Genomic DNA, 26955 nt, shown 5'->3' with positions numbered 1-26955 from the left:
TCCTCTCACGGAAGCCCCCTGAGGCCCACAAATGAATATAAACACCCCTACTAGCCAATTCAACTTTCCCAACACCCAGGTGTGGGACTTACTACACACACATTTTACAGATGAGAAAACTGAGGCTAAGAGCTGAGTTGCAGCTCTGTCAAGGTCACACTCCTTGTGTAACAAATTATCCCAAACTCTGTCACCTACGACAACAAACATTTATTATTGCACACTGTTTTGGAGTGTTTGGAATCAGCTGGCTCAGGGGCTTTCAGGGGCTGTGATATCTGGAGGCTCCACTGGGGCAAGAAGATCCACTTCCAAGTTCACTCAGTGGCTGTCAGCTGGAGGTCTCTGTTCTCTGCCATGTGGGCATCTCCACAGGGCCTCAGCTTCCCAGATGGCTCCCCAGAGTGAGTTACTGTGTGTGATCGGGACTGGCTGTGCCTTTTATGACCTTATCCCAGAAGTGACCTACCATCACCTCTGCCTCATTCTGTTGGTGACACACACCAGCCAGCTTCCGGGTGGACCGGACTGCACAGGGTGTGAATGCCAGGAGGTAGGGGTCACTGGACTATCTTGGAGGTGGGCCAACCACAGACCCACGACTAGGGTTCCTACAGCATCAGCCTTTGGCCCTTGGGATAGGAGGCAGTGGGGCTCCCTTTGGGAGAGGATTGACACATTTAGCAAATACAAATACAGGTTGCCTGGTTAGATATGAATTTCAGATAAGAATGAATCATTGCTTAGAGTGAGTATGTCCCAAAGGTTGCCTGGCAACCCTACTGTGGGGAGGAGGAGCAGCACTCAGGGTGACACGCATTCCAGGGGGTCTGAGATCTAGCGCTCTAGGGTTATACATGGGACCTCAGGAAGACCAGGACCCTGGTGGATGCCAAGCCCAGCCCTCTGACACCAGCCCCTGGCTTCCCGGAGAGACCCACAGCACCTACAGCAAAAAGGACTAGAAAAATCACACTGGACCCTGCTGCTCCCACCCTGCAGAAGACCTCCTTCCCCAGGCCTGGGAGAGAGGAAGACACCCACCCTCGGCCCCAGCTGGGCCTTCAGAAGCCCAAGCTGAAGGTGGGGGAGCAGGGGGAGCCGGGAGCACAGGCCCAGAGTCCTGCCTGCTCTGCCCCCTTGGGGAGGGAAGGCGGAGAAGGGCACCGTCTGTGGGACCCTCACGGCACTCTCTCCATGAGGCTGGCTGCAGTGACACCATCCTTGGTCCCTGAGCAAGCCTCCTCCTCTCCCCAAACCCTCCAGCCTACTCTACCTTCAGCCCACATAGGTGGCTCCTGCTCTTGAGCAGGAGCTGCTCCGGGCCTTGCCTTGACCTTGGCCCCAGCCTCGTAGGACAAGCAGATACAGCCCAGGGCTTGAGCTGGCCTCTCCTCTCTGACTCACTGTCCACAACGCTGCCCAGCGGGGCCACCCTAGATGAAGCGCTTGTCCTGCAGGTCATAAGAGAAGGGGTCCCCAGGGAAAGGCTGGGGTGGAGGCTGGTTGTAGATGCCCTGCAGGAAGATCCAGGCTGTGCCTATCACCATGACGGGCGTCACCACACACAAGCACAGGCGGTCCACTGTGCGGGCCACCTGGTTCCAGCTGTCCTTCTCCTGGAGGAGGGGACAGACACCATGAGGTGAGGAGGGTCCTCACCCTGCAGGTCTGAGGGGACCTCCAAGCAGGGTCCAGCAACAGAAGGGTTGGCCTGGCCTCCACGTGTCTGTGAGGACTTCTTGGGCTGTCAGCACATAGGATGGATGGGATGTGCTGGCATGGTCCCCAGCAAGGGCTTAGGCCCCTTGGACACAGGCAGGACTGGTCATTGTGTCTGTTGGGGGAGGAGACCACAGCCACCCTGGCTGATATACTGCAGGGTTTCAGGGGCCTGAGGTCCCTCTGCTCTCTTGGAGTGCTCCCAGCTACTCCTGGCAGCTCCAGGCCACAAACTGGAAATGAGACTTTCTCCAGGGAGAATTTTAAAAGTTACACACAGTAAACGACCACATATGGCTGGGCCTGCCTGGACATCTGGCTCTGTCTGGAGTAGCAGGCTTGGGGTTGGGCAGGGACAGAAAAGGTAAGCTGTGGGAGAAAAAAGGGACCCAAGAAATGCTCAGAGTATGGCCTGGCCAGGGCGGGACCATGGAGCCATGTGTGTCCCTGCGGATGCCTGGCCGGTGTGCTGCTTGGGCAGCTAGACAGGAATACAGTCCTGGGATCCGTACCCACCATGGACTCCCCCATCGAAGTCAGGGTATGGATGTGGGGGGAGCCGCACCCTCTTAAGGCAGGACCCGCTGGATCAGCCAGTGCGCTGCGTGGACACTGCGCGCTGCAGCCGGGGCCGCTCACCTCGTTGTAACTGTTCTGATCTTTCATGTGGTTGACGATGAAGTTTGCCCCCTCCACAGCGGGCTTCAGCTCACTGAAGAGCTCCTGCTGGGCTTGCTCAGAGCTTGCTGGGGGCCTGCCTGTGGACATGAGCCAAGGGCATGTGTGAGGCCTGCCCTGTCACCTTCCATAGATGGCCCATGCCCCAAAGCCACCAAGGACCCACGGGCAGTGGTGGGGCGCCGGGCCAGCCCATGCCGCTCGGACTGCTTCTCAAACATGAGGTCACTGCGGGACTTGAGTGAGAAGTACTCCTCAGCCTTGGAGATGTAGCCCAGGGAGCTGCTCCTCCGGATCAGGGCCCCGGGGCTGGGCCCGTCCTCTGCCGGCCGGGACATGTGCAGGAGCTCTGGCAGGGTCTCCAGGAAGAGCTTCCGTGGCCAAGAGGATACAAGAAAGGCTGCTTCACAAATGCAGGGTGACCTTCACACTCCCTCATAGTTGTGTCTCCCATTTCTGGCTGCCACAAGCTGTTCCTTCCTCTGACCCTGTCACTTATTTCCCTAATCCCCTACTAAAGGACACCTAGGTTGCTAGGTCCAATTTCCCCTCATTACTCACAGCACAGAGCAGAACTTGGGCACTGAAAATAAATACTACAAACAAAACAGCAAGATCAATGCCCCAAATGCTGAGCTCTTCCCTTTAAATACTTAAAGATGCAAAGAGTCGTAGGCCGTCCCAGAACAGCCTGCTGGCCCTGCAGTGCCTAAGAGGCAAGGGCAGCCTTGTCCTGAGCACCTGCACCCCAGTCTCCACCTTCTTCTTTTTTCTCTCTTTATTTATTTATTTTTTTTGGAACTGGGGATAGAACCAGGGGTGCTTTACTCCTGAGCTACATCCCCAGCCCTTATTATTTTTGTTTTGAGACAGGGTCTAAGTGGCCCAAGCTGGCCTTGACCTTGTGACCCTCCTGCCTCAGCCTCCTGAGTAGCTGGGATTACAAGCACGTGCCACGATGCCTGGCAGCCAGATAAATTTTTACAGTTGCATTCAAATTGTGTAGTCACCACCAAGACACAATAGCAAGCGTTATCCCCAAAGATGCCTCTCTCTCAATCCTTTCCCACCCGAGGGAGCCACCACCCCGACTTCTATCATCAAAGCCTGGTTTGGAAGGGCTGCAGACGTAGCTCAGTGGTACTGGGCTTGCCTAGCCTGCTGAAGCCTGGGTTCAACCCCCAGTGCCACGAGGGAAAAACACTGTTTTTGCCTGTTCTTAAGCGTCAGAGAAAGCCCACCCGGCTGCGTGCTGCCCTGCCTGGCCTCTCAGGGGACGGCCTGCAGCGGAGGCTGGCGCAGCCCCTGTCTTGACCCGCTCTCCTGAGCTTGGCCCTGCACCACTTGCAGCTGTTGGTCGTGGCCAACACTCACCTTCTTGATGCCCTCGGACAGCACGTGGGTGCTGGGTGTTCGGAAGTGGATGTTGAGGGTGATGACACAGATCACCACCACCATGGTCACCAGGACCATGCCAAAGAGCAGGAACCTGTGGGCAACAGGCAGCCTGGAGCCTGGGGGCGGCCGCGCACAGGGCCGGGCCAGGAGTGGGCGAAGCCAGGCGTGGGCCACTCACTTGCCAATGAGGGGGATGGCCATGGACGTGGCAGGCAGCCGCTTGGAGATGAGCAGCAGGAAGACAGACTGGGCCAGGAGCACCGAGATGGCCACGGACGTCTTCTCGCCACCTGGGGAGCCAGATTTGGCTGGAACCCGAGACCTCCAGCCATAGCGCCCACCACAGGGGCTCTGCCACCACTGTTCACAAGGCCATGGTCAACATCAGGCTGTGCTCTGCAGTGCCTGGGCTCAGATCCCAGCTCTGCCACTTACTGGTGGGGCGGCCTGGAACAAGTAGCCTAACTGCTCTTGCCTGTTTTCTCAAGACTCACGAGAGTGTCAATACCAGGCAAGTGCTGAATGGATGCTAGTTGTCACCAGGTGCCATGGCACCTGCCTGGAATCCCAGTGACTAGGGAGGCTGAGACAGGAGGATAGCCAGTTTGAGACTGGCAAGACCCAGTTTCAAAAAAAAAAAAAAAAGGCTGGGGGTGTAGCACAGTGGTACAGCCCCCCTGGGTTCCATCCCCAGCACTGCAAACCCCCAACCATCACTGCCAGCCCAGCCCCGGACACCCCGCTACCCCTCTGAATCACAGAGCTGCGTGTGTCGCCCTCCTTCAGAAAGCTCTGGGACATCCGCACAGCACACGATGACACCCAACATGCCACCCTTCCAGCAAGGACCCAGCCAGCACTGCCCTGCCCTGCCCTTCCCACCTGAGCTCCTGGGCAGGAGGGTCACATGTGCCCCAGCCCCGCCCCTCCCCCCTGCTCCTGCTCCCACATGGTCCTGTCAGCAAAACTCCACCTCCTCCGGGAATCCCACCCCCCCACCGTTTAGAATGGTCCCCCAGTAGGGCCACCACCCAGGCCTGTGGCTTCACCATCTGCCACAGGCAGGCACTGGGTGGCTCATGGTGAATGTCCTGAAATTGTAAAATTACTGCTTCCTGGAGCCACATGAGCCCAGGCCGATCTTCTGCTCCCGCATCCCAGCCTCCCAGAGGCCCCTGGCCAGCTCAATGGGTCAACAGCTGTGGCCTCTTGGATGCCAGGCCCAAAGTAGTGACCCCGACAGGCCTGGTCTCTGCCTGGCCACTCTCCCGGGGCCCCTGGAAAGCTTCTTGAGAGAAGCAGAGTGGGCCCCTGCCCTGGGCACTGCTCTCAGTGGGCCGTGGGCCTCCCCCAGCTGGCCTCCTGGCCCTCAGGCCGGGTGCCCCAGGCAGGGCCTCCAGGAGTGACACCTTGTGGCCCCGGGGGAAACAAGGGGGCAGTGCTGGAAGGCCCTCACCCAGAGGCCTCAGGGGCCTGGGGGTGGGCGGGCAGGCGGGGAGCTCACAGTCGGCCGGCAGGTAGAAGACCAGGTTGATCATGAAGGAGATGAGCACGCAGGGCACCAGGATGTTGATGACGTAGAACAGCGGCTTGCGGCGGATGATGAGGTAGAAGGTGACGTCCTGGCGGCTGGTGCTGTCCAGCGAGGCGCTGGGGTCCACGTTGACCCTGGCTGGCCGGTGCACTATCTCCCACTCCCCATTCTCTGAGGGTGGACATTGACACCTTGGGATCAGGCCAGGTGGGGGGTCCCAGGGCCTGGGGCCTCAGGGGCAGGGTGAGAGCTGGTGGAGTGAGGGGCCCGGGGTGCAGGGTCGGAGGTGGGGAGGCGTGGAGGTCTCAGGTTGTGTTGCTGGGTGTCTGTCCCCAGGGGACGTTTTCCTCTGTGACTGTTTTTTTCCCCTCTGGGAAAAATTGCAGCTGAGGCCAAACAGAGTTCCATAAGGAGCGAGTCTCAGCTAGACTGTGCAGCTGGAGTAAGAGACTTCCCCGCTATTGCGCATGTCAAAAGGAAACTCAGTTGACCTCAACCCGGCCTCTCCTCCCCCTGGGTCTTGAGGGTAGCAGGGCCTCCCTTGATGTCCCAGCCTTGAGATGGGCAGGACCCTATGGTCAGGGGTAAGCAGTGGGCCCCATAGATCTGAGCCTGGTCACAGACAGGGGGTGGGGGTGACAGTCACCCCATCAGGTGTCACAGCCCACTCCCCCACCACACCCCCGGGGTGTCCACCAACCACCCCTCCTGTGGGCCACACCCGTCCTCAGCGACCCCTGCTGCACCCAGAAGAGTATTCTGCCCTGGGTGGGGCAGAGGCTGTCCCCGCTCAGCTCTGCCGCTGGGTGTCCTGTGTGATACGGGGTGTGTGGTCCTCCAGGGGTGGGATGTGTCTGTCGTGAGCGTCAGAGTCCTAGGTGTGTGGCTGAGAGGTGTCGGTGGGTCTGGGTCTACTCCTGTGTGTGTCATGGGGCCTCCCCACACCCCGAGCTGCTCCCAGCACCTGTGAAGCCCTCAGGGTCGATGATGATCCACTCCACGGGGTAAGCGCGGCCATCCTCCTCCTCCTGCTTCAGGCTCAGGGTGATCTCCTTGGCCGTGTACTTGAGTGAACTGGGGAGAGCAGTGGACAGAGGGTGACCTGCAGCTGCAGTGGGCCAGTGAGGTGAGAGGGTTAAAACAGAGGGCCACTGTGGGTAGGGGGGTTGATCATTCACCTCCTCCAGCCTGCCCAGGGGGCCCTGGGCGGTGAGGGGCTAGAGAGGTGGACGCACCTGAACTTAAGGGAGCAGTTCTGCCAGTCGAAGGGGAAGTAGGTGACAGAGATGGGGCAGGAGGAGCGGAAGATGGCGGGGGGCAGCCAGTACACATAACCCGAGTTGTAGACTAGCACATTGCAGGAGTAGGAAATCTGGAAGGAGCCGTCATTGCTGGGGACAGGGACACATGTCACTGTGAGCACTGACAAGCTCAGACCTGGCAGGGTTGGGGAGAACTTGGGGCTGGAGGAGAGGGGGAGAATGCCTTGGAAAGAGAGGCACCACTCAACTTATTCTCCAGCACAATCTCGGGAAGCCACAGCATGTCAGGGGGCAGGCGCAGGACACTGATGTTCCCAAATTCTTCAGCATCCCACTGTAGCCGGCTGTCTGTCCAGCCCTGGAAGCCCAAAAGCATGTCAGCAGTGGGTTCTGCTGCTGTCCAGCCTTCCTCATCACTCCCACTTCCACCAGGAAAGACTGAACAGGACCTGGGAGCTGTGGCAGATGAGGAGGGAGGCAGGTAAAAAGTGAGGACTCAGGTCTGTCACGAACAGCTGTATACAATGTGCACTGCACAATGTACGGAGCATTATTTCCTATTTGTCTCTGTATTAGGAACTTCTGACAGCTCTGACACTTTTATTAAGAGTGTCTTGTAATAAAAATCAGAGTAGAGTGACAATTTCCCCAAAGATCCATTCTAATCTTCTTGAAATTGCCATCAGAGCTAGCAGGGGTCTAGGTGGGAGAGAAGGGCATCTGGGCCTGGAGTTTCTCTGTAGGGAGGCACTAAGCCCTTCTGGAGGACAGTATCCAGGGCAGACTGGAGGTCCCCTAGTGGAAGAGAGCACAGGGGACCCTGGGCCCTGGACCCCCACTCCTGGCCCTGAGGGGGGCGTTCTCCTTACGTGCTCTATCCAGACGTTGGTAGTGAGGGTCTCCTCCACTTCTTTCTGGAATCAGACAGGAGGGCTGTCTGTCAAAGGGACATGTCTCTACCTGCTGCACACATCTACCCGGTACCTCATGTGGCTGCAACCAGGGAACCCTGGCAGCCAGGCCCCCAGGGGTGGGTAGGCAGGCCAGGGAGCAGGAGGGCAGGTCATGGGTGCGGCATGGTGGCCACAGAACTGAAGCTGGAGGGGAAGGGGCACCAGGCTTGGAGTGCTGGAAGCACACAGGGCTTGGGGGTGACAGTGTGTGTCCAGGGAGGGAAGCTGCCCTCGGTGAGCTGCCTCCACAGCTATCCAGCACTGGAGAAGCTACCCCCTTCCCCAGCCCAGCCCGGGAGGGGCCTCTTACCAGGGAGATGAGGTTGGAGAGAGTGAGAGCCAGAGAGACGTCCACACTCTCCTCTTTGCGGGTCACGGGCCGGAGCTCCTTCTTGTAGCCCTTCTCCGTGAAGAGGTGCCTGATGAGCCGTTCCTCCTCGTTCAGGCCCCAGCTGCCTGGGGAGGGCCAGGGATGGCAACCGGGCACTGGGCAGGGGGCCCAGGAAGGAAGCAGCCCTGAGATCCTGTTGGGCCATCGGGCTGGGCTGAACAGAGGGGATCCAACCACCTCCTGGGCACGGGGACCCTGGAGGTGGGCCCCTCCCAGGCAGAGATGGCAGAGTGGGAGTGGGAGTTGGGCATGATCCCAAGCAGGGGGCCATGCAGGGGGAGTCCAGGTGGGTGCACGAGGGACCCCACGGTGGGGTGATGCCCTTACCACACACCACCAAGGTGGCCAGCAGCCCCAGTGTCAGCACAGGGCCCTCCATCCTGTCCCCTTGATTGTGTGTGCCCTGCAGGGCTGTGGAATGAGGGCAGAAGGCAGAGGGGACAGGTGCAGGGTGGGGGTGGGGGCGCAGGGGAAGAGGCAGCCGGAAATGCAATCTGACACCTCAAGGCAGGTGATGAGGGGGTGGGGATGGACAGCCAGGGCCAGGGCCGGAGCCCAGGAGTGAGAGGCTAAGATCCCAGGCCAGGACTCTCAGGGGAGCAGGAAGCGAGGGGCTGGTGGAGACGCTAGTCAGCCTTGGACAGGAGTGTGACGGGCAGGCCAGCTGCCGCCTCCCGGGAGACAGAGTGCATGCTCAGACGGGGGCTTAGCAGCCCCTTCTCCCATTTCTCTGTGATCTCTGCCAACTGCTCCCAGAAACTCTGCCCACCCCAGATCTAATGCCCACCCACTGCTTCCCCAGCCAAGAAAGCTCCAAATAGTCTCCACAGAATATAAATAACATTTATTAAAGCAGCGGCAATTCTCTGATGGCACTCCTGGAAGACCCAGTACCCCACCGGCCCCGTGCCAAAGGGGGCGGTGAGTTTGTTGGCTTGTTGTGGCGATGACTCCTGCCTCCCTGAGCCCCGGAGCAGCAGGTCCTCACCACGGCTGCCTGGCAGGGGGAACCTGAGGGTGGAGTGTGTGCTGTTCCTTCCTCCCCAGCCCTGGGTCCGGCCTCACACCCATCTGGGGCTCCTGGGGCTCTCCCTCTGCCAGGGCAGCCAGGCGGAAGGCCTGCAGGGCCTCCACCAATAGCCTGGGGAGGCTTCGAGCCAGCGTGGCCCGCTCTAGGCCCACCAGGCCACTGAAGACCACGCGCCGGCCTCCCAGGCCTGCCCGCACCCAGGCTCTGAAGAGCCCAGTCAGTGTCTTGGAGCCCAGATCTGCCAGCACCTGAAGAGGAAGAGGTGATCAGGGACCCAGAAACCCAGGCCCAAGTCGGCAATGGGAGTCCCCCCGTCCCCCTGGACTCCCCGAAACTCACCAGACTCACGCCTGGCTGATTTCTACCCAGTGGCACCCCCATGCGCCCTCACCCCAAGCCTCTCCACTCCCTCTGCTCATACCCACCATGCCCCAGCGCACACACAGTGGTCCCCCATCCACCTCCCTGGGTCCCCCTGGGGGCGGGGCAGGGGCATTCCGGGCTGGGGGCTGGGTTCTGCCTCCTGCAGTGGGGTGAATGTCCCTCCTTCCTCCACCTGTCAGGGCTGGACTCTGTCCCTCTGTCTCAGGGCCCGCATCATGCCAGCCTTCCCACGTCACCATAAAGGAGTCTAGGAAGCCTGGGGACCTACCTCCTGAAAGTTCATGGCCAGGTGCTCTGAGGGGACCTGCAGGATCCAGGCATGAGCCCCCTGAAGGGCAGCCAACTTCTGTCTCAGGGGCTCCAGCCCAGGGCAGCCTGCACAGAGGGGAGAGGCCCTGGAATAACAGGGAATCCGCCTCCCGCCCAGGGTCAGGATTCCGGGGGCAGCCATCCTCTGCTCAGTACGGGTGGGGAAGCTGAGGCTCGGAGAGCTTAAACAGCCACGCAACGCGGATGAGGACCCAAAGCCATAATTCTCCGCTTAACTCGTCCGCCCCACCGCGACCAAGGGGAGAGAGAGCCTGCGACGTTGCCGGGTGGGGAACCCCTCCTAGCACAGAATTCCCCGCCTGAAGCCCCAGGGCTGCACCCCTCGGGAAGGCCGGCCGGGGGCGTCCTTACTGTTCGTCGCCCCGCGCTGCTCTGACCTCGGCTTCTGGAACCACACTCCCGTAGCCCTGGATCCTGGGGAAGGCAGGGTTAGGGGTTAGGGGACCTCCTCAGCTGGAGAAAGCAGCTCCGCCGCGCAGGACTGGGGCCCAGGGCCGGGGCGGGGCTGGAGGGCGCGGGGTACCTGAGTGTAGCCGCTGCTCAAGGACGGGGTGCCGGGGAGGCCGCCGGAGCCACAGAGCGGGGAGAGCCAGGGCGGGGGTCAGACGCCGCAGCCCAGGGCGCAGCAGATCCTGGGCGCCCCGCAGCAGGCCCAGCAGCGTATGCGCCAGAGAGCGCAGCTCTGCGGGAAGGACAAGGGTCTGAGTGGCGGTCAGAGGTGGCCAGGCCTCCCGTCCCAGGCGCTGCCCCTGCCGGGGGAACCGACTCACCGCATCGCCGTCGGCGTTGAAGGCACTGCTGGTGAGCCAAGCGCGCACAGGCGCCGTCGGATCCCGGGCACAGCCGGGCGTAGAAGGCACAGAGCCGGGCGGCGTCTGCCAGTCGCTCCTCCGACGGGTCCAAGGTCAGAAGTTCCCTGCAGCTGGGCTCACGAGTGGAGGAAGCCGCTGCAGGCGGGACAGAGGCCAGATCACCCTGTGTTTGCTCCCAGCCCTCCGTGCAGCCCTTTGGGAGCTGGGGACCAACGCTAGGGTGAGGAGGGGGCAGACTTGTCCCAGGGCGGTTCCGTGGGGCACTGTGGGGAGAGGGAATTGGAAGGGGGCGCTCACCGCTCATCTGCTCCAGGAGCCAGTCTTTGAACACAGCCACACGGGTGTAGACCCCAGGTTTCCCTGGCTCCCCGCAGCCATCTCCCCAGGAGGTGACTCCAAAGAGTACCTCCCTGGGGTGGGGGCCAGGCTCCGAACAGGTTAGGGGCCCTCCAGAGTCACCCTGGGGTACAGGAGAGAGCTCCAAAAGGAAGAGCTCACTTCATTCACCACCACCCCCTTTGCCCACCTTACACCTGGAAGGGTCTGTCTGCTCTGAGCTCTTTTGTACCCATTTTAGCTATAAGGACATAATTGCTCAGAGAAACTGAGTGACAGCAGTTTTCCAGGAGGAAAGGAGGCCATCCTGCCCCTGTGAAGCCACCCAAGCCAAGCTCTCCAATCAGTCTGGGCTCATACCTGGCATGAGTCGATGCCCCCAGCCAGGTAACCGGCACAGAGCATGGTGCTGGGGCGCAGCCCAGGCCCCAGAGCCCTTTGGCAAGTGTCTGCGCTGAGCAGGGGGACACGCGCCTCCCTCACCGCCTCAGCTTCAGGCCCGTCTACAGCGAAGAGGGAAGGGGCTCAGGGTTGGGGGCCCCTCCCATTGCCCTCTTTGATTCCTTCCCTTAAGACTGGGCAATAATTTGCCGTGTGCCTTTACACTCTGACCTCCCAAACTCCATCCCCTAGGAGCTCATTCTTCCCCCACACTCCTTGGTTCATCCCGGCCTTGCCCGGCTCAATACCTTCGAAGAGGGCTCCCCAGCCTGCAATGGCGCAAGCGGTGCCGGCTGGGGGCTCCCGGGACCCCTGGGGCAGGCACACGGGGCGCGCGGGACCCGCGGGGTTCACTGGTGTCCACAACTGAACCAGGGCCAGGTCATTGTGGAAGGTCTGTGGGTCAAACTGGGATGGGACGAGGGAGTAACACAATGTCAAGGAAGCATGGAATTGGGGTCCTGTTTCCAGCTCCGGGCTTGGGGACTGGTCTCTCACCTTGGGGTGGGGCAAGATGCGGTTCACTGGCACCTCCTGGGCTTGCTCCCCCCCGGGCCCCTCGGCCAGCACCACAGTCCAGAGAAGCTCATTCGAAGCGCTGCAGAGTGAGCAGGGCTGATCAGAGCAAGGACAAGGACGGAGGAGGCCCCTTGGAGCTCCTGACCCTCACCGAGCGCACCCGCACCACCCAGCAACCCTGGCTGATCCTCCTCAGGGTGGGGCGGGGGGGGGGTAGGGAAGGCGGGAGGGCCATCCTCCAGGTAAGGCCAATGCCCTGGGCTGGGGTCTGCATGCTGGCTTGTCTAGTGCCGGCCCCTTGAACCTGGACAGGCCTCCGCCAGGGGGCAGCAGAGACCGGCTCTCTCTCAAGTCTTCCGGCAAGTCCCGGTTGGGGACTTAGGTCTGCAGGTGCCGAGGAACACCAACATACCCCACAAAGCAATGCGCCGCTGTGAGCACCCAAGACGCTGCCACTAGGACACCGCCGCACAGAGGCTGCCCGCCGAGTTGCAACCTCACTAGCCAGGGCCAGGCCCCGGGGGGAGCCGCGCTGCCCCCCACTATGCGTCCATGAGCCCGCGTCACGTTGGCAGCTCCAGGGCTCCTTTCACCACATGACCCTAGAAAGGCAGAAGTAACATCGTGAGGGACAACTTCAAGCTGTCCTCACGTAGAGGCCCACCCTGCTCTTTGCCCTGCCCCCTGAGCCTTTTTAGCCTCACCTGGTTCAGGTGGGTCCTGGAGGAGGGGTGCTTGAGGCCTGGGGTGTCCAGGTCCTGCTGAGAAATAGCCCTTTGAACCTCACTGCCACCCTCTTGTGGCTCCTCCTCCCTAGGCAGGGCCTGAGCGCCCTCTGCTCTTCCACCCGCTTTGCACCCCACCTGCTAGCCCACAGGTTCTCAGCAGCCATGAATCTCTCACCAGTCACAGGTGAGTCCAGCCTGTTCCCACCTCCTGCCTTTCCATATGCTGCGCCCCAAGCTGGTATGCCCTTTCCACTTGGAGAGAACTCTATAAGTAGTGTGGTTCCAGCCCCAGCAGTGTCTGTCCCCCAAGAGAGGGGGGTCTGAAGATAAGGGAGAGGGATGACAGAGAGAACCCAGGGTAATGAGTGCAGTTCAGGGTAATGAGGGGTGTGAGTGGCCCACCTCTGCAGGTGTGCAGTCTGTGCTGAATCTCCATCTCCACGCGCTTCACTGCCCACTGGGCATTCCTCTGGGCAGCCTGCAGTGCCTGGGTCCCCTGGGCTGACAGAACTGCTGGGACATGGACACAAAATTAAGCATGGTTGGGGCAGAGTCTTAGTCTGCCCCAGCCCTGAGCCCTGCCTTGGGGGACCACAGGGAAGCAGTCTGGGCTCCCAGAGGGCCTGGGGGGGCGGGGGGGGGGGGAGAAATGCTCCAGGGCCCCAGGCCCAAGCCTCAAAGCAGATGGTCTCAGATTCTCAGCCCGAGATATCTCCTTAATTCAAATAAACTGATTGGAATCTCTCAAAAGCACTTGTCCTTAAAAACATAGGAGGAAAACCATCACCCCAAGATATAAATACCCCAGAAATCAGGCAGATCGACAGGAAGCGGCTACGGTTCACCTGCCCGCGTTTGGGCCCAGACAGCCCAAGCGCTCTGCAGCGCTTTCCTGCTGTCTGCTAGGTCTGGAGCCTTCTCCTGAGGCCTTTGGCATCGCTCTCCAGCTCTGCTCCCCGGCCAGCCTATCTGCTCCTCCTCTCCTCTCTGTATCTCAGTTCCTGGCCCCTTCTCTCAGGAGGTGGGGAGAAGTCACCAAAGGCCTTGATGAGGGGGGTGACAAGTTTGCCTTCCACACCAGGAACCCTACTTCCTCTATGCCCCTCCCACCTCAGTCGCTCCCCCAGACCAGCCCAGGCTCACCTTGCAGGGTGCTGGGGGGCAGGCGCATGTACAGTGGGTGCCCATAGGCAGACCAGGGGTCTGGGCCGGGCGGTAGCAGCAGCAGCAGCAGCAGCGCAGCCAGCAGCATGGTGACCAGGAGCTGGGGCAGGAGACCCCGTCCTCTTTCCTCTGGGGCCTACCCTGCCCGTGCTTGTCCTGTCTGCCTCCCACTGCCTTTCTGCCCCTGGGCACAGAATTTTTGTCCTTCAAATCATCTGACCCTGTTCCTTACATCAAAATTCCCCACTTCCCCTGGTCTGTGCCTCACCTGGCCCTCACCTCCTAGGAGCCCTCGGGAAATGGGGCTGTGGGGGCTATATAGAGGACAGAAGGGGGAGGGCGGCCAGGACTGGGGGAGGGAATGAGGTAGTGGGCTCGACCCTCACCTTTGAAGCCTCATCATTCCGGCTCTGAGCCCCCCTTCTGTCAAAGGAGCCCTTGTTTCTGCGGCTCCATCAAAGGGGCTGAGACAGGGGAGAAGAGCTGACGGTTGGGCCCGGGGCCAGGCAGAGGGGGGCTGGTGGGCAGGGGCTGGGAGGGGGGATCCCCATCTGCCTGTGCCCCCTGAGGAGTCTACAGCTATGCTGGGGGCAGATACTCTTGAAGGGAGGAGGGCAGGGGGGGTCTGGGGGTCCCCAGCAGCCCCACCCCCTGAGGAAGCCACTAAGCTTGCAGCCCCTCTGCCCCTAATTGCTTGGCAGCGTCCCTGCCTAGTGTGGCCATTTCTAAAGATGATCAAAGCATCCTAATTAACGCCGTAATTGCCGCGCTGGGGCTGGTGGGGTGGGAAGAAGCAAGGGCGGGGGGCACTGGAGTGGCCCAGAGAGGAAAGCGGGAGATGAAAGGCCCCACAGTGGCCCAGTTCGGGGAGCACGGGCCCCAGCAGCTTCTGACGCTCTCCCAGACCCCTGTCCCTGCCTGCTCAGCCTGTCCAGCATTGTTCTCAGTTGCTGTGACCCTGATCTGGCAGGAGGGAATCTGTCAGGAAGGGCCACAAATGAGCAGCTCTCCTGGAATGGAGTCACCACCTGGGACAGGGTGTGCCCTTTGGTCCTGCAAAAAGCCCGGGGCCAGAAAAACACCTGGCACCCCAGTTAGTGCTGGCAAGCCCAGGGCCACTTTGGTGGGAGCGTTTAAGCGCAGGAATCAGTGCACCCTGAGAAGCAGAGCGCTGTCAACATCTCCCCACACACTAGGATATGTGTCCCTCATCCCTCCCCAGTTATCACTACGCTTCCTGAAGAAAGTACCCCATCAGGAATGTCGGGGAAAGCCGTTTAGGTTTGGATTATGAGGGTTTTTTAATGCTGGAAATCACTCATAATCACCTGAGTCTCTGTCTATCTTACAGGGTATCTTTTTTTATCCATGATCTTCAAATTTGTGGCAGAGAGGGTGTGAGCTCAACACAGCCTGCATTTGCCCCTTCGGCTGCTTGGACCCCAGCAGAGCACATGTGGGCCTCTGCCCTGCCTCTGCCTCCCCACCTCCCTTCTGCCAAAACTCCTCTTCAGGGTAGAAGGTCAGAGACGCAGCAAGACCAGGAAGTGTGGGCTCTGCCTACCATCCCTCCTGCCCTGACTCAAGGTAAGAACCCAGTCACTGCCACGGGCAGCGTGGATTGCAGTTCTGCCCAAACCCCACCCCTGCATGCTCTGGCTCCTCTGTCCACTTCCTGTTCTCATGTGAGGGCCTCCCGCCCTCTCCTCTGTGAATACCTCACCCCCAGGTCCTGGTCAGTTCCATCCTCCACCTCAGGTCACCTCTTGAGATCGCATCTAGATCCATACCTTATGAAGTCATCTTGTTAAACCTGTGGACACGTGTTCCTTCTCTGCTTCTGCCCCAAGATGTGATGGAGAGAGTCGCTGTCCCTGTAGTTCCTCTTATTCTCTATCATGTAACCTTCCACAGAACAGTCTTTTCTACATGGCAGGATGTTGCCTGTTTTGAGGGGTGTAGTGTCTCCCAGTCCAGGTGAGTGGGCCTCCAACCTCTCCCTAGTGGTGGGCTCAAGGCCCCTGTCAGAACCCAGCAGGTCCCCACAGCCCCTCTTCCCAAGTGAGCAGGAGAGAAGCCTCTGCAGCAGCACAACCCCTACCTCCACTTCTGCAGCCAGTGGGCAGGAGGGCTGGATCCGCAGAGGAGTCAAGGAATTCTCCGGCGAGAGGAAGAGGATGGCATTTCAGTGTCCAGTTGGAGCTCACTGTGGCCAGAGGCTCAATGACCAGCCAGGGATTCCTGGAGTGGAGGTGTGGTGAGGACTGCTAAGTGGGGAGGGGACGTCTAGACCCCACTGTGAGGCTCCTGGTCCCTCAGTATTTGCAGAAGGCAATCCCATAATTGACCCCAAGTGTGAACGAGACCAGTGGCTTCAGGCTTTTGGGAACCCTGAAGTATGGGGTAACAAAACCCAGAATGGTCTGGTGCCTTTGGTGGCACGTTGCTAAAATAGACCTGTCGGGCAGGCGGACTAGCCACAGAGTTTGTGAGGGTCCCAGTGCAAATAAAATGCAGGGCTTCTGGACCAACATTTAAGATTTTTCAAGACAGAGACAGCAAAGCATTAAACCAAGGCAGGACCTTTCTAGAACAAGCCTGGTGCCCAGGGCAGCCCTGAGCCAGCCTTCCATAGCGGGAGGCTGGGACCGTGGGCGCTGCACCTGCCTGGCTAGACAGCAGTTGAGCTGCCACGGGACCCCCTGGCCCACGCTAGTCCAGAGCCCGGTGCTCCTTCCTCTCACCATACACCAGAGAACCCAGGGTGAAGGAGGGAGCCCTACTCACCATCTCATCCCTAATCAGACCTTCGGAAGCTTGACTGAGCTGGGGGAAGGGAGAAGACTTGGAATCCAGGCAGACACTGATTTCATTGGCTAGCCCCCAGAGGGGGACGGTTAGAGCTGTGGGTAGAGCTGGCTCTGAATCCAACCTGACCTTGGGAAGGGGATCTCTCACCAGCGTGGCACAGGGTAGTACCTGGGCAGTACCTGGGAAAATTATTTCAAATCTCCACAAACCAGTTAGAGCCCCCTGCCGCTGTGAATTTGGTCATTACTGCAGCAGGGCAGCAGGGCAGCAGGCCTTGTCTGTCCCATCCCTGGGTTGCCCCGCAACACACACACACCTGGACCCAAGCCTGACCCTGCGCATGTGCTAAATGGCCCTCTCCCTGCTAGAGGCTGCTTCTGTCCCCTGGGCCTCAACCTCAGCCCAGTTTTTGAGGTCTGTCCTCTTTGCTGACTCCCCTTCCACACAGAGGCCCATTAGGCTTCCATCTCTCACATTCACACCTACCTGCCTGGCCGAGGGCCACCATCCTCAGCAGGTCTGGGCATTCCTCCCCTCTGAGTCTGGGTCAGGGACAGAGAAGCAGCATCTGTTCATTTGTTTTAAAGAGGCAGCATCCTGCTAGGTCACCCAGGCTCAAGCTCAGCCTCCCGGGGCTACAGGTGCCTGCCACCGCACCTGGCTCAAGACACGACATCTCTGAGGGGCCTGCGTACTCTCAGCACTTCACAGGTTTACTTCCAGCTGCAGGGAAAGAAGGCAGCTCAGAGTCGGTCTGGCCTCCATCTCCTGCTGGTCCCATGTCCTCTCTCTCTCTCTCTCTTTTTTTTTTCTTTGTGAGGGGAGGGAGGGGGCTGGAGGGACACAGAGGGACCTGGAAGAACTTTTGGTGATGATTTCTCCCCCACTTGCCACCTTTCCTCCAGGTCCCAGGTCTCCTGTCTGGGAGCAGAGTTGACCCATCTGCCACCTACAGGCCCTCCCTGAACCCCAAGGTGTCCTCTGCGGTCACAACAGTTTCCCTAGTTTCTCCCACAGGCAGAAACAAAGTCTTGGCCCCAGTCCTCCCATTTCAAGGAGAGGGAGTGGGAAGGAAGAACCTGGGCCTTCTCCTCACTCTCTGGAAAGGCCAGCAGGAAGTTCCTGTGGGCCCAGGTGGGTGAGCCCCGGCACCTTCTCTTGTATTCCGAGGATGGGGAGCCTGGGCCTGTAGATCGGGGAGGGGAGGTTCAGGCTGCCACCCTTGGGCAGAAATGACTATGCGGCATCTCTACAGGTGTCCTTCTGGGGAAGGACCCTGTCTGCCTCCCCACTTTTTAGGGCCCTGACCTCCCGGGCTGTTCTCATGGGTAACAGGGAAGTGGGAGGGAAACCTACCCAAGATCACCCCAGCTGCCTTTGGGGCAGTGTCCCTAATCAGCACAGTGGCACCTGTAGCTCTGCCAGTTCTGTGACCACCAGAGGGGCCTCCTAGGCACGAAGTGGCCATTCGCTGGCCGTGAGTCTTCTTATGACGAGAGGCCACTCAGGCTGAGATTCAGAGCTTGAGTCTGGGGTTGATTGCACCCGTGTGAGCCTGACAGCCTGCAGGTATGCAGTTGCAAGTCAAGGAGCACCAGGAATTGCCAGCAGCACCCAAAGGCATCAGAAGCTCCCACAGAGGCTTGGAGAGAGCAGGGCCCTACTGACTGGTGATTTTAGGCCCCTGGCCTCTGTCTTAAGCCCCCCAGCTTGTGTTAACTTGTGACAGCAGCCCTAGGAAACTGTGGGACTTCTCCCCTGACCTCATGTTGCCCTGACCTCGTCTGGGAGGTGGGATAATAACACCCAGCCTGTTGGGAGGTTAGAGTCAGAGTGAGTGGGACTTCCTGCAGTGCTCCGGGTCACTTTGTGAATGTGTGGGAGTGGCTAGGACCCTGTTTCCCTGCATGAGCTTGGGGAGGGCACTGGGCCTGAGCTTGGGAGGCATCAAGGGACATGGAGGAGCCCAGAAAATGAGAGTAAGGACATGAGGGGGCCCAGGTGTGTGCAGCCCTGCCCTAGAGGGTGGCCGAGCAGGGCTACCTTGCTCATGGGCCTCCCGGGGCTTGCTGTCTGTCTGTTTTTCTGCTTTGCTTCCTTGCAAAAGGAAGCCTCACTTGGTGACTCAAGAGGACACTGGAGGGCAAGGGCGCTGCCTGGGAGGGGGAGCAGGGCCTCGGAGAGGGGGCCGGTCCTAGAACTGCATGCAAGGCTCCCAGTGGCCAAGGAGCCCCCGCTTCCCCCTCCCTTCCACCTGATATGCTGGACAGTGGCCACAGGTCACGAATGCATCTAGACCACGGCCCATGCCACCAAAGACCCCTGTTGAACCTTGTGATTGAAAGAATGCGAACCACAGTCCTGCCAGTTCCTTTTCTTCTCCCCCAGGTGTCTAGTCTTTTCTTCCTTTTATTTATCTTTTGCATGATTTCTTTTTCTTTCCCTTTTCTCAGCCTGGCTGTCTCTCTTCAATTTGCTAACTTAGCCACTTTCATCTGTTATGTACTTAACACATCTTCCTACATCACAGGTTCTCTTTGGTGACATTTCGTTAACGTCACACGATCTTTCTAGAAACATCTCCGTGAAGAAGAGACCTTCGCTGGAGCCAGGGTCCCCTTCAGGCTTACTTCCTTTCATTTTCTTTTGTTAAATAGACTAAAATTAGATTTAATAAATTTGATTAAAAGTTTTCACGAAGACCCCTCCTTATAGAAACAGTCCTGTCAATCTGTGCCTAAACTTCTGTTAATGCAAAAAGATTTTTGTCATGGTGGCTATTCACTAATAACAATTTAATATTGAGAATATTAAGGTGCAGTTGAGACTTACTGTTACTTTGTTTTGGGGTTTGCTTCCTTCTTTGTGCTTTCCTGTATTACTTCAATTCTCTAATTATTAGGTAGCATTTATACAAATATCAAACACTGAAGGTATTAAAAAAATAGTGCAGGGCTGGGGTTGTGGCTCAGGGATAGAGCACTTGCCTAGCATGTGAGGCACTGGGTTCAATTCTCAGCACCACATATAAATAAAGAAAGATCCATTGACAACTAGACAATATTTTTTTTTAGAGAATTTTTTAGTATTTTTTTTTTTTAGTTCTTGGCGGACACAACATCTTTGTTTGTATGTGGTGCTGAGGATCGAACCCGGGCCACACGCATGCCAGGCGAGCGCGCTACCACTTGAGCCACATCCCCAGCCCAACTAGACAATATTTAAAAAATTTAAAAAAACAGTGTAGACACCGAGTGGAAATCTTATCAACAACAGAGTTTGTTTATGCAATATTTCACCCCAAAAATGTTTACAAATGTCATCAAATAAAGGCCATTTCATGAAGTTACGATGTATGAAACCTTCACCATAACTGTTTAAGTCTGCCCTTGTCAGACCCATTTTACAGATGAGGTCACTGAGGCTCTGGAGGTTGGGTTGACTGACCAAGACCACACTGCCAAAAATGGGAAAAGAGATGAAACTTGGTTCCACATGCTGCTAAAGGTCACATCCCTGACCATCAACCCTGCCTCCTGAGTCCACTCTGCAGGGCTTGGAGCACGGTTGGGAGCTCCTGACTACAAAACCTGCAGCAGTTTGCCAATGTATTGACACAAAGTTTGAAGGTTGTGGAAGGTTCTGGAAACCAGAGGGTTGGATCATCCTGAGGGAGACCTTGCTGTGAGGCAGATGGGGGAAGGAGTTACGGGAGGAGGGAGGGAGTGCAGCTTTAATGACAACTAAGGGTAGAGGTCTGCCCACGGCAGACACAGCAGATGTTGGGAGACCAGAGTCCTGGAGGGAGAGAAGGATGAGAAACCAGGGCCCCAGGCCCACAAAAGTCTCCCCAGAGTCCCTTCTGCATCTTGCACCCCAGATGGGTTGGACACCTCAGAGCCCCAGAGGTCTGGGAGCCCTCCTGGGGTGCTCCAGCCACTCTCCCCCTTCTATTAGGTTGCCAGGCACAGGGCAGGAGGGGCTGGACCTCCACCAGGGGCCTCTCACTGAGGCCTCACCCACTCTCCAGCTGGCACATCCAGGCCTTGCTTAGAGCTCCAGGTCCCCTTGCCCAGGGTCCAGCAGAGCCCCGTAGCCAGGGCAGGCACCAGAGGGAGGCTATGGAGGGTGCAGGGCGGGCACACAAAGCCAATAAATCCCCTAAGGCAATTACAGCGGTGAGCGAGGCTTAAACAGGGCACTTTTCCTGCTGCAGCCAACCTGTCCCTGTGCGCGTGCGCTCGCTCTCTCTCTCTCTCTCTCTCTCTCTCTCTCTCTCTCTCTCTCTCTCAAACACACACACACACACACACACACACACACAAGCCGGTACATTTGCAGGGTAATGGCTTCGCAACAGCAGGCATTATCTGCAGCATTAGAAGTGGCCCAGCTGGGCAGGACAAGCTGGGGGCCAGAGCCTTAGGCTGGGTCTGGGGATCCCAGAAAAGGAGAAGAAGACAGGTGCCCACAGGCTAGAACCTGGGTCCCTGGGAACCCCAAAGCGGTGGAGAGCGTGTATGTGGGCTGCAAAGGGCTAAGCAAGGGCCAGGGCCAGGCAGGTGGGCAGCCCTCCCTCTGCAGCCCCAGTCCCTTCCCTTTCTGCTTCCAAGGCTGAACGTGGGCAGATAACCAGGAGCACCGACTGGGGACCTGAAGAGGCCCGTACTCCTGCCTGGCGTCAGGGTCATGTCCTTTACTCAGCCTCAGGCTGCTGTATCAGGCAGTCTAAATGGAGGGGCAGAGGATAACCAGGGGACAAGGGAGCGGGAGAAAGGAGGACTTGCTTTGTGGGTGTGGCATTGGGGGCAGGTTTGCACAGTTAATGGGTCCCTCTGTGACGGACAAAGGAACCAGGGCTGGACTTCCTGGCAGTGTTGGGGGTAGGGTGCTCAGGAGGAAGGACAAAATCCTCCCCAGATCAGGAAATTGAAAAGAGCCACCACCTGAATCCTCAGAAAAGCCCTCTGAGTGCCTGTTTAAGGCTGGGACAGAGGGGGCTGACCTTCCCCACACCTCCCCTAGGTGGGGCTGGCAAAACCCCAGTAAAAAAGTGAGACAAGCGGCCCCTTCCAGGCCTCTTGGGACCCCAGGATTCATACTGATGTCGGGTGGGGCTGGTCTCCAGGGTCCCTAGTGTCCTGGCCAGGCCTGGCATCTGCTGTGGGGGTGCCAGCTGGAGAATCATGCCTGTCAGCCTGACAATAAAGCCAGGCTCCGTGACTCCAGCAGCAACAGAGCATCCTGCCCACCTGCGGGCACACCCAGATTGCATTTGCTGAAATCAATTGCTGGAGAAAATAAATCCTGCACACATGATTAATGGGAGGCAGGGAGGCGGGCAGCCACCACAAGGAGCCGCTGGGGAACAGAGTGACAGTCAGGCATAGAGCCAGCAGAGATGCCGGGCCTCCAGGAAGGGGTTCTGACAACTGTGTGACCACCACAGCCACCATGGCTCTGCGCTGCCACTGTACAGGGGCCTGGCTCCAGAGGCCCGCAGGGCCCTGTGAACTTGGGCCAGCCCTAGCTTGTTCCCATCCTTGCAGGTGGTACTGAGGGGTCTGATCCTCAGCTTGGAGCCCTCGCTTGGCCCTGAGGTTCCCCCATGAACCACAGTAGGGCAGAAGTAAAGCCAGGGCCTTGAGAAAAGGAATAGGGGCAGGAGCAAAAGTGTTTCCCACAGGCCAGCTTCGAGGCCTTGAGCAAATCACCGCCCATCTCCTCGTCTGTTCCATTGAGCTAATACCAGTACCTCCCTCACAGGGTGTTGAGAGGCCCAACTGAGCAACCCCCCCCCCACACACACACATTCCATGCAAAGCACCTACTAGGTTGCTCAGCACCCGGGGGCTGTCCCAGACAACAAAGGCAGAATTCAGTCTATGGTTCTCCAGTTCATGGTGAGCTGGACCAGGGTACAATTCCTGCCCTCTTGGAGTTTATGGGCTGATGGTCAGCAATCATTAAAAAGAAGGCAAGTCACTTCAAATGCATGAGTGCTATGAGGAACCATGCGTGTGGTGTGCAGTGCTGGGGATCCAGCCCTGGGCCTTGTGCTAAGAGATCTACCACCGAGCTACACCCAGCCTTCTCTTCTTCCTTCCTTCCAACAGCACATCGTTTTCTTTAGAAGACTACACAGGAAGCGCCCCTCTGGGGGTATGCGTGGTGGGAAACCAGGGGGTGGGAATGTCAGAATTTTAATTTTGACCTGTAATCCCAGCAGCTCGGGAGGCGGAGGCAGGAGGATCATGAGTTCAAAGTCAGACTCAGCAATTTATCGAGGCGCTAAGCAACGCCGTGAGACCCTGTCTCTAGGGATGTTCCTCAGTGGTCCAGTGCCCCCGAGTTCAATCCCTAGTACTCACCCCCCCAAAAAAGAATTTTTATTTTTAATTGCTTTGACTTTTGAATCATGTGGATGTATGTGCTACACCTTTTAAACGAGTTTCTTCCCGAAGGGTAGAGGGCACCAGTGGAACATCAGCCAGCCCTGAAGGAGCCCCAGGGGGGAGCTGGTCAAAGTGAGCGCGCCCCCACGGCCTGCCCCAGGCCGGGCGACCCGAGTCTGGACAAGTCCGGCGTGGGCACCGGGAGGGGCGGAGGCTCAGAGGAAAGAGTCCACAGCAGGTGTGGCCCGGAGCGACTCTGTGAGCGGGAACCGAAGGAGGGACCAGAAAAATTGACCAAGAAGGGGGATGGAGTGGCACCTAGGGGCAGGACTTCGGTGGGACACTCGCCCCACAGTGTGGCGAGGGTCAGCCAGAGGAGGCAGAGGGCTGAGGCCAGGGGGCAAGAGGCGCCGCGAGGGAGCGAGGATCGCCCGCGGCAAGCGCTGCCCGGAGCAGCCCCACCTGCGTGGAGCCGCGGCCAAGGCTGCCCTCCTCCCGACGCCGGCCCCGCGGGTGCTGCGGCCTGGGGCGCCTCCTGGTGGCTGCGTGCGAGACGCAGGCTTTGAAGGCTGGGGGGCAGCGGGACGCAGTGCGGGCGGTTCCGGGGCCCAGGAGGTTGAGGGCTGGCCCCAAACAACGGACCACATCACCGCTGGGCAGCTCAGGGGAGACCTTGGGGCAGCTGGAGGGAGCGCTCAGTGACTGCAGCTATTCGGGTAACCATGGGCGGAAGCCGGTTCCAGGAGCGCCTCTCTCCAGGACAAGCCCCCAACCCCACGCCCGCAGGCCTATTCAGTAGAAGGGCACAGCTGCTCTGCCTTGGAATTTTCTGGGGTTCAGAGAGATGAACCTACTGCTTTTTCTGCCCACGCCATGATATTTCCTTGTGTACCCACTTACCCCAAAACTGGCCCTCCTTGTATCCAATCACCCCCTCCCTGATGACGCCACAACTCTGGGCAACCCGAGTGGGCAAGTTGTAGGACCAGATACATAATTTCAGGGTCCCTTTGTCAACATCTTCTTAAGAATTTCAGGGCTGGGGATGTAGCTCAGAGGTGGAGCGTTTGCCTGGCATATGTGAGACCCTGAGTTCAATCCCCGGTTACACACACAATTTCAAGACAGTGACAGCAGAAAACCAAACCAAGTAGAAGCTGTCTGAGGGCATCATCCCCAGAGCTGAGTGGGGCGGGGCTCGGATTGCAGGCCCAGGTGATGCTGAGAGGGGGGAGCTCAATGCACTGAGCCTCACAGGAAACCCACTCAGCAGATGAGGATTCTGAGGCAGGAGAAGTTATCAGCTTATTAGGTGAGTCAGGATCCCAGCTCTGAGCATGTGCAGACCCCTCTGAGGAAGAAAGAGGAGGGGCAGAAACAGGCTCTAGCTGTCCTTTTGTTTTGTTTGGTACCAGGGATTGAACCACTGAGCCACATCTCAAGTCCTCTAGGGCCTTGCTAAGTTGCTGAGGCTGGCTTTGAACTCACCATCCTCCTTGCTTCAGCCTCCCGAGCCTCTGGGATTATAGATGTGTGCCACCGCGCCCTGCTCTAGCGGTCATATTGCTTACACAGAGGGGCCTGTTGTGGCTGGGGAAATAAAATTAATAGTAAATTTTGAAGTTCATGGGCCCTTCCAGTTCTAGGCATTTGAAGGGATCCATTCAGAAGTTTTGTGCCCTTGGAGCCATTATCACCCTACTCTATTTAGAGGGACAGCAGGTCTCGGGTTGGAGCTAGCATTTGAACCCACTCAGGGGAGGCCTTCTTGGGGTGCCGGGTGAGGCTGAAAGGTAGTGAGAGGCAGTGTCTTTAGGCAGCATTGTTGCCAAACCTTGCCCTGAGCCTGGCTCCATCTCCTCCAGAGGCACCCTGACCTGTCAGCCCTGCTCAAAGTGTGCCAGAAGCTCAGGGTTGGAACTTGCCCTCTGTGCTGGCCCCTGTCCCTCCAATCCCATGAAGGCCAGGATCCACTCTCCTCCAGGAAGCAGTCTGCCCAGGAATAAGAGCCCTCTTTATGGCTGGAGGCGCTGCCCATCAGTAAGCCACTCCCACCAGGACTGCCCTGGTACCCCGTGTCCTCCAGGCTCAGGAAGAGGCATGTGAAAGGGCCAGCCATAAAGCCCTGCCTCCAGCCTGGCCTTTCTTAGTGGGCTGGGGTCACAGCCCCCACTAGGAGTCTGGGTCCCTCTTGTGGCCCACCTTCTGGCCCCCAGCAGACAGCACCCTGGCTTGTGAGTGCAGGCTCTCTCATCCTGCCTCCTCTCCCTCCCAGTCTTTGTCTGCTTCTGTCCCTCTATGTCTTCTCTCCTTAGCTTCCTCTCTGTGCCACCTCTGCCCTGGTGTCTGTCTCCCTGCCTCTCTCAGACACCTCTGCCCTTCTCTCTGTCTCTGGAGCTTCCTTCTCTTCCCGTCTTCCCGCTCCCTCCCTCTGGTCCCTTTCCAGCCTCCTTCCCAGACCTTTCTGGAAACCCCCAGCACTCCCTGGCCCTTCCCAGGGCTCCGTCCTCCCAAAGCCCCCTCTTCTCTCCAGCTCTTCCCAGCCTTTCTAGGGTGGCAGGAGCACATTTCTCCCTGTCCAGGCCTAATATCTTAATGCAAGGCCATTACTCACCCGGAGTCCAGGCAGGGCAGGCCTCGCCCCTCCTCGTTTGTCATCCAGAGTGAAACCTCCTCGCTGTTCCTTGGGGATCAGATTAAGGGACCGACAGGCTGCATGGCTGCCAGCAGGGCCTGCCTCCTCGCTCCTCCTGCCCCAGCCCCAGGCTCTGGGTCCTAGAACTGTGGCCCAGGAGGAGGCTCTGGGTCTTTGAGTAGGGGGGGCCTGGTGCCCCAGAGTGTCCTGTTTCTGCCTCTGCTTCTCCCCAAGTACCTGGCAAAGGGTATGGGGTACAGGCAGCCTTTCTGGACCCCTGGAGACTAAAAATAGGACGGCAAACACTCTAGATGGTCCTTAGAGCCTGTTCAAAGCCCTGTATTTACTTACTCAATCCTTACAACAACCCTATTAGACAGATCTTATTACTATCTCCACTTTATAGAGAGGCTCAGAGAGTCTAAGTGACTTGTCCAGGACCACACAGCTAGTGAACTCTATGCTTTGTATCTTTATTAAATTTTCAATGCTGTTTGTGGAAGAGGGACTAGCATATCCTCATTTTACAGATGATAAAACTGAAGTGTCCACCCAGCTCTTGAGTCCTCTGTCATGGCCCTGTGCCCCACTATGGTCCTACCTTCCTTATTGAAGAGAGGATGCACTCAGCAGGCTGCAGAGTGGGTGTGATGGGAGCAACTTTGGGGGAAACAGGAATATGAGGCTCCCTGGTCTGCCCTGTCTTACCCTTTAGCCCCACTGTGGGACAACATCCTCCCCTGGGCTCTTGGTTTGCAGGAATAGTGTCTAGGGTAACACACCATCACCACACCACTTATGTCTGAACATCTACAACCTGGAATCCAGGACCTACAACTCAAGAACTGTGTTCTATGGGAGGGACAGTTCCTGTTGCTGCTTGGACACCAACTCTGTACTCACTACATCAGCCTGGTTCCCATAGTAACCACCAGCTTTCTGTCTCCTAGAAACTAAGTGGTCCTCAGAAGGGGAGGCAGAATAGCAGAGCGGCTGACTGAGGCCAGGGCACTTGGCCTCCAATTCCCACTATGTCATGTTCTAGCTGTGAGGTTTTAGCAAGTCATTTAACCTCTTTGGACCTCTGCTTTCCCATCTGTGAAATGGGGATGAAACTGTTAAAGGGTTAAGCATTTAGGACAGACTCAACAATCTCTGAAACAGTGATGGGCCAAACCAAGGTGTGGAACAAATGGGAGACAGCCAGTGATCGTGGGTCCTGGTGGGAGCAGAGGAAGGTGAAGTTCGGATTCAGGATGGGACCCTTGGTGTGGGTGAGCCTCCTCGACACCAAGGACCCCAACTTGCCCATCTGGACTCTGGAATCTGGCCACCTGGACCCTGGCCCTTCAGATCATCACGGCCTCAATGTGGTGCTTTCTAACCAAGCGCCAGAGCCCAAGCTCCCGGCAGAAGGGAGCCCCGTTCCTCC

General features: G+C 58.2%; 2 protein-coding genes and 1 long non-coding RNA gene across 13 annotated transcripts; 1 reads left to right on the top strand and 2 right to left on the bottom strand.

Annotated features, from left to right (window-relative positions):
• Nucleotides 1–195: 195 nt before the first annotated feature.
• Nucleotides 196–8697, bottom strand: Chrnd (cholinergic receptor nicotinic delta subunit). Its single transcript, XM_040268016.2, has 12 exons — nucleotides 8266–8697; nucleotides 7858–8003; nucleotides 7464–7508; nucleotides 6843–6952; nucleotides 6568–6723; nucleotides 6297–6406; nucleotides 5303–5503; nucleotides 3977–4088; nucleotides 3775–3889; nucleotides 2567–2771; nucleotides 2362–2480; nucleotides 196–1619 (listed from the first exon to the last, which is right to left on the bottom strand). The coding sequence occupies exons 1-12, from the start codon at nucleotides 8315–8317 to the stop codon at nucleotides 1437–1439; spliced, it is 1554 nt and encodes a 517-aa protein (XP_040123950.2). The 5' UTR covers nucleotides 8318–8697; the 3' UTR covers nucleotides 196–1436.
• Nucleotides 8698–8761: 64 nt separating this feature from the next.
• Nucleotides 8762–25604, bottom strand: Prss56 (serine protease 56). Of its 11 annotated transcripts, XM_078018233.1 has the most exons (16): nucleotides 25503–25604; nucleotides 17151–17216; nucleotides 16980–17035; nucleotides 15784–15923; nucleotides 12921–13031; nucleotides 12495–12551; nucleotides 12203–12392; nucleotides 11770–11869; nucleotides 11520–11679; nucleotides 11191–11333; nucleotides 10792–10954; nucleotides 10453–10629; nucleotides 10206–10364; nucleotides 10034–10096; nucleotides 9621–9727; nucleotides 8762–9216 (listed from the first exon to the last, which is right to left on the bottom strand). In XM_078018233.1, exons 3-16 carry the CDS (start codon nucleotides 17018–17020, stop codon nucleotides 8923–8925), a joined length of 1905 nt encoding a protein of 634 aa, XP_077874359.1. In that variant the 5' UTR covers nucleotides 17021–17035; nucleotides 17151–17216; nucleotides 25503–25604; the 3' UTR covers nucleotides 8762–8922. The 11 variants fall into 11 exon arrangements, with proteins under 11 accessions (XP_077874359.1, XP_077874362.1, XP_077874358.1 ...); XM_078018236.1 differs by lacking the exons at nucleotides 17151–17216; nucleotides 25503–25604 and adding an exon at nucleotides 16470–16672 and having other exon boundaries at nucleotides 16980–17063; XM_078018232.1 differs by lacking the exons at nucleotides 17151–17216; nucleotides 25503–25604 and having other exon boundaries at nucleotides 16980–17060.
• LOC144365669 (uncharacterized) lies at nucleotides 12420–19189 on the top strand. The gene is made up of 3 exons (XR_013424403.1): nucleotides 12420–12702; nucleotides 15034–15269; nucleotides 15798–19189. It is a non-coding gene; the product is annotated as an uncharacterized LOC144365669 (long non-coding RNA).
• Nucleotides 25605–26955: the final 1351 nt, after the last annotated feature.

The sequence above is a fragment of the Ictidomys tridecemlineatus genome, chromosome 7 (assembly GCF_052094955.1).
Source record: "Ictidomys tridecemlineatus isolate mIctTri1 chromosome 7, mIctTri1.hap1, whole genome shotgun sequence".
NCBI lineage: Eukaryota > Metazoa > Chordata > Mammalia > Rodentia > Sciuridae > Ictidomys > Ictidomys tridecemlineatus.
Note: the sequence above shows the minus strand (reverse complement) of the source record. Positions and strands in the feature narration are given on the sequence as shown.